The sequence below is a fragment of the Pholcus phalangioides genome, unplaced genomic scaffold (genome assembly GCF_987345545.1).
Source record: "Pholcus phalangioides strain wild (caught in Gottingen) unplaced genomic scaffold, Ppha-v1.0 ptg000011l_1, whole genome shotgun sequence".
Taxonomy (NCBI): Eukaryota; Metazoa; Arthropoda; class Arachnida; order Araneae; family Pholcidae; genus Pholcus; species Pholcus phalangioides.
The window spans coordinates 60,182,363-60,194,914 of record NW_028301604.1 but is presented as its reverse complement, the minus strand read 5'-3'; the positions used below and the strand labels follow the sequence as shown (position 1 = coordinate 60,194,914).

General features: G+C 35.6%; 1 protein-coding gene across 1 annotated transcript in view; it reads right to left on the bottom strand.

Moving 5' to 3' along the window:
• The window catches only part of LOC149080645 (uncharacterized), a 41,488-nt gene that overhangs the window by 22,860 nt on the left and 6,076 nt on the right, over positions 1-12,552 (bottom strand). The window contains exons 4-6 of the mRNA XM_089239815.1: positions 6,565-6,627; positions 5,359-5,424; positions 280-371 (exon numbers count right to left, since the gene is read on the bottom strand). Coding sequence (XP_089095941.1) covers positions 280-371; positions 5,359-5,424; positions 6,565-6,627 — 221 coding nt within the window. The remainder of the gene's footprint in view (positions 1-279; positions 372-5,358; positions 5,425-6,564; positions 6,628-12,552) is intronic.

The window sequence follows — 12,552 nt, the reverse complement described above, 5'->3', positions numbered from 1 at the left end:
TTTGGAAATGAGAAACTGGCATTTTGATTATTTATCTGAATGAAATTTTAATGATGTCTATTACCATCTGGGACAAGATTTTTGAGGGGGGAATAAGATTGGCTCATATTCATACTTCAAATGTGGAAAACAACAGAAAACCCACTTTAGCTGGCCACTACCAGTTTGCTATAAATTAGCTACATTTCCTCAAATTAAAATTTTATAAGTTTGATTGCTCCGAATGAGAAAAAGAATAAGAATGGCAAAATAAAAAATGTTACTGTTTAAATGACTGACCTCTTGAGAGTTTTCAATGCTCCGATACGAACTAGAAACTTATTAAGTAGTATCTGCTGAGTAAGTATATGTAATGCAGATGCAATCACTTCCTAAAAAAATAGATATACTGGAATACACTTTAAGAATGTGGGGGGAAAAGATCTAGCAGAAAAAAAAAACAAGAATAAAACAGAATCTCATGAAATAGCGCATCAGCATACGAACACTAAAATACTTTGATACAAGATTGGATTTTCATGCAATCATGCAAGGTTAAAAAATCTACACCAGTAGCACAACGACACAGTACAATATCTGGACCATATCATTATATATTGGAATGTCAGAGGAATATCAGATGTTGTAACTACATTATTTAACAATAATGAAGGGAATAAAGTAAACATCTTCACTTGTAAGCTCGTTATATAAGAAAATGCAAATTATAAATAATGCAAACAATTACTGTATTTATATCATTTATAATTTTTCAAAGATTAAAAAATGAAGTCAACATCATTACTTTTAAACTCATGTTATAATAGCAGCCTGTACATAGTGCTGTGGTGACACAATCAGGTGATGTGTCAGATTAGTGAGGTTGGATTCTTAGGGAACCAGGTTCAAATCCAGCCCTGGAAAGCTGAAATGACCTTTCTTATTTTTTCTGAAATGGCACCATCTATCATCCAAAAATTGAAGTACTTGTATACGTTCTTATACAGATTCACATCAGAGATTCACAATATAAATTTATGTCTCCTAAGACAGATCTATATCAGATCCATGATATAGATCTATTTATCTCTGACAATGCCTTTCTTAGCCAGACCAATAATGATCTATATTTGAAACTGAAAATTTACGATATAAATCTATATCATTGTGCTACTGGGGTAATGCATAAAGTTAACTTGAAAATGGAAATTTAATGAAAATCTAGGTTAACCTATAAACCAGAGGTTTTAAATTTTTTTACAGTAGTGGAAATGATCAATGTATTTCATGGTTTGAAATCAACATGCCGCTTCCAGAGCTTCTAAAATTTGCACACACGTCTCCCATGCTCTATTTTTTTTTTTTATCAAAGTAGTACTTTAAAAAGCTTACCACCGAGTATTTTTGCTTATTCAGAAGCTTTCATGACTCTCCCAGGAAACTGACTCCCCAGGAAAATGGTCGTTACAGTTTGAAAACCTGTGTTATATCAGTAGGAGGAAAAATCTGATATCTTTTCAACCCTCCATGGAAAAAAAATATATAAGAAAGTTAATTCCTCTAATCAGAAATAGTCATTTAAAATTATTAATACAACATAATTACCAGAAACACTACAATTATAAAGACTAGCAATCTAAAACATGGAAATGAGACAGTATTTTGCAGGTTTTTACTTTTTTGCTAATGTGATTTGTGAATCTCAGTTTCTTAAATCAGATTCACATGAGTTTTGCCCAAGAAGGGAAATGCTGAAATTTCTTTTTTCTTAAAAAAGTGGAGTGGGAAAGTGTGATAAATAAATTAGAGAGATTAATTTTCATCATTATTGCTTTAACTAAATCATTTTGAAAATAGAAATACAAGAAAACCCTATTTTATAATGATTTTCACAGAACTAGCAATGTAAATGATGCTAAAAATGAATATTTTACGCATTACTTACATTTCTATGGTATAGTTGATGAACGGAAGAAAAACCAACATAAAGGATTTTTGGATTTTATCAACATAAAAAAATTTCTACTTTCTGCTAAAAACTAAATTAAATTTCCCTTTTGTTATTGAAACCTCCTATTATTTTGTTGCATACACTAGCATTACAGAGCAAGAAAGGCTTGCTGTGGTTTGTGTATGCAATAAGTTTTGAGCTTGGTTCTCTGGTGAACCAATAACTATCATTACCGACCACAAAGCAGTCGCCTGGTTCTTTGACGCCAAACAATTAAAAGAAAGACTTAGTAGATGGGCTTAAATTCTACAAGAGTACCCCCGAGATTTGAATACAGACAGGGTTCCACTATGCAGGCTCCAGATGCGTTATCTAGACCCCTATTGGCATAAGTAATGAAAATGACTGAAGAAAACATAGACAATAAACTACATTTATTTTCCTTATTAGGCTTGTCCGAATTAGTAGAAAAACAATGTTTAGAGTATTCAGACGTGATCCAGTATTTCTCAGACAAAAATTCAGGAAGTCAAAATTATAATGAAAAGATAGAAAAAATATATTTAGTTAGTTTATATAAAGAGAAACCACTCTTAGTGCTTCCTCCTTCATGTAGATCTAAATTCTTTTGGTAATGCATTGGTGGCCCATTTTCTGGCCACATAGGAGTTGGAAAGACCTGTCAGCGCTGTATCCAACGTGCCTATTGGCCAGGTATGAGAAAAGATAGCAAAAAATTTGTATTATCATGTAAAATCTGTCAAACATGTAAATACTGTATGGTAACAATAAACAATGGGGACACATGGTTTCAACTACAGCAAATAGCCCTAGAGAGATTGTTGGGCTGGACACCATGGGACCTCTTCCAATTTTGTCTAGGGCAAATATACATCTTTTAGTTGTAGTTGACTATTATACTAAATGGGTCAAACTTTTCCCATTATCATGCATTACCACAAGTGTAATTGCGAAAAAATTTATACACGAGTATTGTACATGATGTGGGTTCCAGAAAATCTAGTTTTGGACAATGGTCCTTGCTTCATCTCGAATATAATGAAAGAAACGTGTAAGGTTCTTTATATAAAACAAAGATTTACCACTCCCTATCATCCACAATCAAATTTTACCGAACGCATTAATAAAGCAGTAAAGAAAATGACTTCATGTCACGTAGGTAATACCCATAAAGATATGGATAAAAACTTATTATTTTTTGGCCTGGCCATACATTCAGTCCGGTCAGAAACTACCGGACAGTCACCGGCAAAACTATTTCTTGAGAGGGAGTTGGTTCTACCTTTTGATTGGGAGATGGATCTTCCTGTCTGGGAGAGAGTCTGTTTGCCTGAAAAACTACTGAAGCAGGTCAAAGATCAAGTCACTAAATAACAACGGCAACAACGATATAAGTACAATAAAAAAAGGAAACAACATAGTTTAGATATTGGAGACCTTGTTTTAGTGAGAATGCATTATTGTTCCAATGCACAAGAAAATGTTATTGCAAAGCCCAAAACCAAATGGGATGGTCTGTTTTGCATTCACTGAAAAATGTCTCTGATTGTATATTTGGTTGTTAATTCTGAACAGAATGTAATAGGAAAATTTAATGCCTGTGACATCAAAAGTTCCCAAAAATTCTTGGGAATTTTTTTTAGAGTAGGGGGTATGTGAGACGTATCGCCCCTTGGGTCCCACATTACGTTATTACCGATGTCTTGTCACCCGCCATAAACCCCTACTTAACTAACACTAGGTCTTTTCCCTGGGTGAGAACCCGGTTGTGTCATTATAGATTGATGATTCATTGTTATATTGAATAATTATCTGTATGAAAATAATTATGTTTAAATACCTTGTCTAATTAGCGAAAAGCTGCAGACTTCTGCTGGTTCCTTATAATCCATCGTCTTGGTCTCACCCACAATAGCACTACCGATACCATGGGGAAAGTCCAGCTGGCTTCTTCTATGTTTTTCAAACTGTTGCCATCCAGAAATATAGAGTACCCAAAATAATTGTTATTATGTGGCAATATGCAAATCAATGGATTGACGACATAGTTTTCCCTGATGTGCCGGAGATAATAAGTTCATCAAGTGCGCTGAGAACAAACTGGTTCTCTACGAGTATAAATAGCTCTGGATAAATCAGAAGCTTGGCATTCATTCTTCTTACTTCGTTCAGTCTATTTGCTTCACTCAGTGCGGCTGATGGGTTGGCAACCTCTACTAACAACTAGTTGTTGTGATGCCACTAATGTCGTAATACCTAATCTCCTTGTGCTTTTAGGCTACTCCGGCTGGTCCGGGTAGTTGTTAAAAATATGTCCTTTTAGTCAATATAATATTGTTTTATTGTGCATTCTAGTCAGATGGAAAATGGTTCCTCAAAAGGATCGGGTGATCTGTAAAATGTAACATCTACCTGCAGTTACGTAATATTAGTCTATAGTGTTGCGTTGGTGATCATCAACATATTTCGTCAGTAGATGTGATCCATCGTGTTCTAACAATGTGCAACTTTGGAAAGGTGCTCCGTCTTCAATGGTGTTCCTGAGGTGAACTCTCCCAACTGGTCAATGTCACTCACTTCGCTTGAAGGTTGGATACTCTGTTCTTGTCGTAGGACCAGTTATTCTATGATGTCTTGCTGAAATTAGAGGATGTTCTTTGGCTGTATTGGGTGAGACCTTTCAAGTTATTTTGTGAATTGGAATATTGTTACTGATACCAATTTTGGAACTAACATATTAAATAATTGATGAACTCTAAAATGTAACTTGGTAAAAATATGTTGCAACAATAAATGTTTTGACTTGGAACTTGCCTAGTTTCTCTTAATATTTCCTATTGAATTAACTTGGATCCTTGAATCACGAGACAGTAGCTCGTATTATGCTACAATATAAGAATTTCAAAATCATAACTACCAACTATTTTAACAAAATAAAGTTAATTTATATTAATTAAAGTTAATTTATATTATATTAAAGTTAATTTATATTATATTAAAGTTAATTTATATTATATTAAAGTTAATTTATATTATATTAAAGTTAATTTATATCATATTAAAGTTAATTAGAAATTTGCAAAAAATAAAGAAAAACATTAAATCAATGTCCAATTTTTTTTAAACTTCTCAAATATGTTATTAAGTAACTATTTGTCATGTATAAAGAAATTGTACAATTTGGTCATAAGTTGAAAGAGAGGTCAAAAATGGGTGAGACAAGAGGTGGAGAAGAAAGGATTTTGGCACTGAACATTTTTTATAACATGTTATTTATACATTATTAAATATTGGAAACCAATCATCAAATTGGGAAGCAAACACCATATATTTCAATGAATTCCTTTCAATACCACTTAATTTTACTGATAAATCAAAGAAATCATTGAATCAAGGTGTGATTGTACCATTTTGACCGGATCATCTTCTATATTTTGTAACATCATAAAATGAAGACCTCCACATTCGACAACCTACAGAAAGATAGATAATTTTGTGGTGTTTAAAAAACCCATGTTTTATACATTTCGCAAACTAAGCTAATTCATTTTTCATAAACTAAACATTAAAATATTGATGAAATTGGTCTAATAATAATAAATAGCTTTGATCAATAAGTTAAAAGACACCAAATTTTTTACAAGGTATAGTGATACCTCGTCTGTTAGATAATCTGTTCAGGAATCACTTTTATAAGTTAAAGCCTATAGGTTCCTATGGAAAATCATTTAATTTGTCCTAAAATAATTTAAAAACAAAAAATTTAAAGGTAAGTTTTATAAAGCACTAAGAACACTGAAAATAAAAATAAAAAGTGACCAGGGCTGAGATGAAAAATTTTACAATTGGATAAAGAACTTAAAGAAAAATGAGGGGGGAACTGAATATCTTTTTATATTACACTACAAACACAATCCAGTCAGGTTTATAGGTGTCCCCATGTGACGTGGTCAGCTTCTCTGTCTCATACATGCAGATAGAAAGTACAAGCTCCTAGAATGTCCAGACCATTGATGCTAAGTATGTACAATGAAAAAATTCAAGTCTAGGCTTTTTTTAATGCATTTTCCAAAAGGAATAGAAGTATATCTGGAAAGTGATTGCAAGGTGGACATAAGTAACCTTGGCTTTTGCGACTGTAAAATGATACATATCCACTAGAACATTTGTTAGCCCAGGCTGAAAAACCGCAAAACAATCTTCTTCAAAAGAAAATTTCAAAACAATATTTTTCAGTCAAAAGATTTATAAGCCAAGGTACCACTATATAAACATGCTTTACTCAAAACTAGATAAAAACATTTGAAAAAAATATTTAGATAATTTCTGTAACTACAGATTGCTGTGAATATAATTACTTGCACTATGTGTGCATATTTTCCTCTATTGTATCTAATTACAATTGTGGTTTTCATTATTTTATGTAAAAAGTAATCGGTTGCAAGTAAGAAAACTTGAAAAAAAAACTCATCAAGGGATTTCATTTTGATGACAGTATTAACAATTTATAAAATATAACAATACGAAAAAAAATATAATGGAGTGAACAAAAATTTACTGAATATTTAATATTGTAGATTTAATGGAATTTTATAATTTATATTATTTTTCACCTTATGAAGTTCTGCAGAATCTATCATCTTGAGCATTCCAAATAAAGCTTCACGTTTTTCACCCTAAGATTTAGAAAAATTATGAGTCAGCAATCTCTTCCAGAATAACTTAGAATGGTTAAATTCATCACTATTTTGAAGTTGCTGCATTTTTTATTTATGTTTATTTAAATTATCTATATATTCAGACAAAGTATTTTTCTTTCATAAAACCAAATCACTAAGAATTGGGATTCAAGCATAAATCAAAATGAAAAAATTAACATCACAAGTTTTCAAGAAGTAAATTGCACAGATAAAACCAAGTAAGATCAATCAGTTTTGCTAAGTAAGCGTTATAAATGCAATAGTATATATGCAACCCTTTGCAAAGAAACTTCTATATAACAGAAAACTTTGCAAGAGCACACATATTTTAGTTCATTTATCTGTACCTACGAACTGTAATGTTGTATGTTAATTTTAAGATATTACTGCATTCTTGTAGTTCTCATTCTGTAGTTTAGAGCAGTGGTGTGCAAACCGTGGGTAGCGACCCTTTGGAGGGTTGCGTCATTGAACTGGGGGGTCCCGAGGGATTCATTTGATCATTGATCATTCTTGCTGCACCACGGTCATTTTCTGCACACGAGGGCTAATTAGACCGGGACCTACAATTTTTTGCCAACTCCGAACGGCAGGCTTGTTTTTTATACTCATCGAGAGGTTGGTGCGCTAACCCTTCGATGGGGGACTCCCTGCAGTAGCAATTTTTTCTGTGGTCATGTCACCATTTATGTTGTACCCCTGTGTCAGGAAAGTTTTCTGACAAGGACGAACCGGGTATCGAATTCGCGACACCTCTAAACATCCTTTGGTACTTTAGGCGAGTATTTTATTGACCTGGGCTACCACACCCTCCGTGAGAGATTCTCCAAAGCAAAAACTTCCGAATAAGAAATTCATTTTTATTTAAAAATATGTCAAAACTAAAGAATGTCTTCATTCAGTTGAGCTAACTACCATGTATTATACAATGTAATTTTATCAAAATCTACTTGCACAATAATCAATATATCAGCTCCATCATGTCAGAATCACGAATGTGTAATGTCCTTGCAAAAAAAGAACATGTGAAATGACGTCTGAATGTTTACTCTACCCATGTTACTCTATGGAAGTTATTTTTCTAAAATGTTTTGTAACATGTGTTTCAATAGGGATACACATTCGCGTTTCAGGCACAACTTAGATAGCAAAACAAGGTATCCAAACAGCTGATAAAAAACAAAGAGGGAAATTTGTATATTCCTGCTTCTGGCATGCGATGGACAGTATCAAGTTAGTATAAAAATACTAACTTGATACTGTCCACCGCAAAAGGGTGACTTAGAGAATCATCAGATTTCAAAATTGTGCATTTCTTAAAAATAAAAAATGCAGAATAAAATAAGTAATGTATGAATATATGGGGGGGGGGGGAGATATATGTACGTATTATGAAAATATTTCGTTAATGGTCGAAGTGTAGAATCATTTCGAAAATCGTACCATTCTTCCTTATTCCCCCCTGTATACAAAAATTAATACTATATACCTCGCTACACTTCCATCTCACATAAGGGACACAAAGTACATCAAAAAACAAAGTAAATATTATATGATATTAAAAAAATTGAATATCTTTGAAAGTCAATGTGGCCTGATTAAAATCAAAGCAAGCGTTCCTGAAGGGCTTTCGGGACAACACATTTAGTGGCAAAAAACCGGGACATATGGTCATCCTATGTAGAGGTTGCCCATAAAAAATTTTTTTTTCATAGGGGGTCGCGCTTCAAAACGTTTGCGCACCACTGGTTTGGAGCCATTGTGTATTTTAGCTAAAATAATTTTTACTATGACAAATACAATACAATTTGTAAAATTTAAAAATTGTATTTTAGCTAAAATACAATACTATGGCCCTAAACTACAGAATGAGAACTACAAGAATACAGTACTATCTCAAAATTGACAAAAATGGATTTGGGATAGTATGGTTCTGAGAGGTACAGTTATGTTATAAAGTATTCTATACAATAAAAATGTTTTCTAAATAACAAATTTTTCTTTGAAATTTTAGAGGTTCCACTTTTTTTCATCATCAGAATAACTTTTAAAATCACACATGTTCGAAAAAATTTCCTGAAAATATTCACTCCTCACAAAGGCCAGCAAATTAGCTGGTCTTGGCAGATCTTGTGCCTTGGGTTCTGGACCAGGGGCAGAAGGCTGGAAGCGATTTCTTGACTCAGGTCAAGTCAAAAACCCTGATGGAGTTGATATTGGCCTCTAGTCCTATGACAGGTGCAGGAAATTTTGACGAAGTTCAGTGTGCCCTTTTCAGTCAAATCTACTTATCTTCACCTCTGTGCTGGGGCCCCCCTGGGATCTCATATGCTAACACAGTGAGACTCGGAAGAGGAAAGTCATAGAACACACCCTGCATGACCAGAAGAACTAGAGGAACTTCATGGAGGACGGAATGGAGTCTAAGAGGAAGTCTACAGAAGAGGGTACAGGTGAAAAACTGGATTTAACATTTCCTAGGCTGCAAGGTAGTACAGTGGCCCAAACCCTGTCTAGCCAACAGGGAGGCTGCCCTATCAACTGATGCATAATCCCGCTCATACTGTATTTCCAAATGGCACCTAGGTGGGGTAATGCTTGACGATGGGGGGGGGGGGAAGGCCACTGCTGTATGAAGGAATCTGGGGTTAGCTTCAGGAAATCTTCCTTGAAGGGATCCCAGGGAAGCTAGTCCCATATTTCTAAGACAAATATCATGAACATGGAAGATAAGAAATTGAGAGAAAAAACACATCGAGCCAATCCCCCAAAGCTCTTAACTCCTGCAACAGGAGGAGAGGTGGAAGCACGTGTGGAAACATCAGTGGAAGCATAAGCAAAAGCCAGGAACCCTGCTGCAGAGGGAGTAAAACTTCTCTCGACCAATAAGAAGAAGAAAAACTCCAAAAAGAAATGTGTAAACTTGAAAAGGCTCTGGCGAATGTGACATTGGCAGAGGATGATGTGAAGAATGAGGAGAAAGCCATACTGCTTGGACCCTCAGGACTCACATCAGGCACTGTCGAGGCTTCACAGTCAAAGGGGGCTCATCCTGCACAAACGTGGAAGAATCCCTGTCGACACACCAGAAACAAGAATCAAGAAGCCTTGCAAGGAAATATTCTACAGCAAGACCACAAAGAAAGGCATTACACTCAGGGTCTAGGACAAAGACCATGGAAGGAAACACCCCAGCTGATGTTTCATCCATCACAAACTCAGTTGAGGATCACATGCTGGAGGACACTGGGGGGTATCTACCCCATGTCGATAGAACCATTTTAGGGGTGGAAGGTCTACACATTATTTGTAGAGGCCAGACCACCCTGGAATGGCTAAAAATGGTTATCAACAGGTTACTGCCTCTACCAAATGTTGAGGGTCAATATGGGCAGGTAGCCTGGAAGTCCTGGTGATACCAGGATCAACTGCCTTTGCGGGAGTTGAATTTTCTCTCTTTCCAAAATATATCTTCGCATAAGTCAGCTGTTAAAAACCTTCATATGGATAGCGGAGAGTGACATCATCCTCGGATACATCTCCATCTGGTGGCAATGGCAGCAATTGTGAGCTTTCGCCTGAGTTAGGTCCAACCGTCCATGTATGGTCCTGTTCAGTGCACACAAGCTCCAAGGAAAGATTGAGATATTCGTTGTCTTTGTAGTCTAGTGGTCTAGGGCAGTGGTTCCCAACCTTTTTCAGTTCGCGTACTCCCAGCTGGCTCGGTTCCTTTCCGCGTACCCCAAATCCTCTAGACCCCCCCCCCCAAATCTGTCTCGACCAGTACAGTTTTCGAAAAACTTCAAAACAAGGTACATGTTGAATTAAATTAAATTAATTCATTATTTAGCTCTTTTTTTTCTTTTTGAAGTAAGCAAACAAATTAACACAAAGATTGGGAAAGAAATTAATGTGATGTTTAGGACTGTATTGAGTTACAAAGTTTTGAAAAATTAAGCTCAAAAGAGGATAAATACAAACTCAAATCCAGAGCTGCGTTCAATTTGCTTCTATATTTATTTTTTATGTAAGTATACGAAGAAAACATATTGTTCAATAAGCTCCATGCTAACAAACGGCAACAAATACATTATGGCTTTTCTAGAAAGTTCAATGTATTCTCACCGCGGCAAGCCCAAAAACTGACTAGGTTCGCCATTCCGCCATTGAAGAGGATCTTCAGAGGGGTATCTGATGCGAGCTCTATCAATTTCCCTTTTTCTGGAATCGACAATGAAGCCGATTCAAAATACTCTTCTTTGAAAGGATTAGATATCCACCAATCCGGCTCTGAAAAATATTTTTCAAACGAGGATTTTAATTCTTCTGAGTGGCTGACTGTTAAGTTTAGCCCAGCTTGTGACAAGAAATTGTAAAGTGTTTCAAACACTTCCTAAAAAAAGGGCTACCTCGTGCCGAAGTTTGAACAGCAACGTCAGGACTTAACCCCGGGACAACCACCTAACTTCGGTGTGCAAAAGCAAAGCGTTGTGAAGGATGTCCATGTCTTCACAATTTAAACAACCTGTAGTTGGTAGGATTCACCTTGACAAAGTTGACAACCTTGACCGCTTCATCACGAACGTTTCGCAAATTTGGAGGCAACGGTTTCGATGCAGGGATCTGTCTGTGAATATAGTAACAAGTCCATTTCATTTTGTGAGCACCTTCTGCCACGCGTGCCCGAGGTCCTGAGTAGCAACTTTCTCCGTGGATTTTCCTCTGTCTGTTGTGAGCCCAATGCATTTTGACCATTGAATTCTTTTTTTAAGGAAATAATGATTAATTGCTTCAAATAAGTCTTTAACAGTCGTACGACCCCTTCGATGGGTGACAAATAAAACAATTTACTTTTCTCTTTCAGTTACTTAACAATTACAAGTATCAGAAAATATTGCGCAACGTCAGTACTTTCGTCGACTTGGATGGAAAAAAATATCTGACAGAGGTATATTAAACTCATTATAGAGCACTTTCCTCTGAAAACATGCATCTGACAGCATATTTTCACCAATATTGTCTTTTTTTACTCGTCTCACAATACGATAGCTACTCTAGTGGGAGGTCTCGGTAGCTTTGACAGAATCACTTTTGGAAGATTCAAAACATGTTTTCGCGTTTACAGGTGCACGGTATTTCATTTTGGTGTTTCAGTCCGCTTCCGCAAAGATCTAGTTTTTAGCCACTGATCCATAGCGCAAATCACGTGAGTAGTAGGTGCTTGGTAGAAAAGTTGACATAGAAAATTGTGGGATTAACACGCACACGCCTCAATACAAACGCCCACAACAAAAGTTAAACACAACACAAATTAATTCTTCACTTTTATGCACAGCCCGGCATGTGTCAACAATCAAATCTGAAACGCCGAAGAAAAGTGAGCCGAGAGGAAGGAGTTCACGAATCCCGATCATAGGTTGGGCGGGAGGAGGGAAGGCCGAACCTTCCAGCGGACTCAACCCCTCTGTTATAGAAGATTTCATTGATAGGGAAAGGTCAATATATTACAACTGACAATATTAGTAAAAACCTCTATCTACTTTTAAAATTTCTTTTTCATCTTTTTTATTTATTTTTATTTTTTTATTTTTTTAGATGGATGGCCGCCATTACCATTTTCTTTTCACATACCCCCTAACGGCCTCTCGCGTACCCCCGGTTGGGAACCGCTGGTCTAGGGGATTCACCCGGAAAGTGAAAGGAAGTGGGTTCAATAACCTGCAAAAGCAGTTGAATTTTCTCTTTCCAAAACGTATCTTTGCATCAGCCAGCTGTTAAAAACCTTCATATAAATAGCGGAGAGTGACATCATCTTCGTATTAAAATACCAGTCAGGATTGAGTTTTTTTGTTCAAAAATACAAAAATTAGTATTAAATTTTGTGCTCTCATCGGGCAAAGA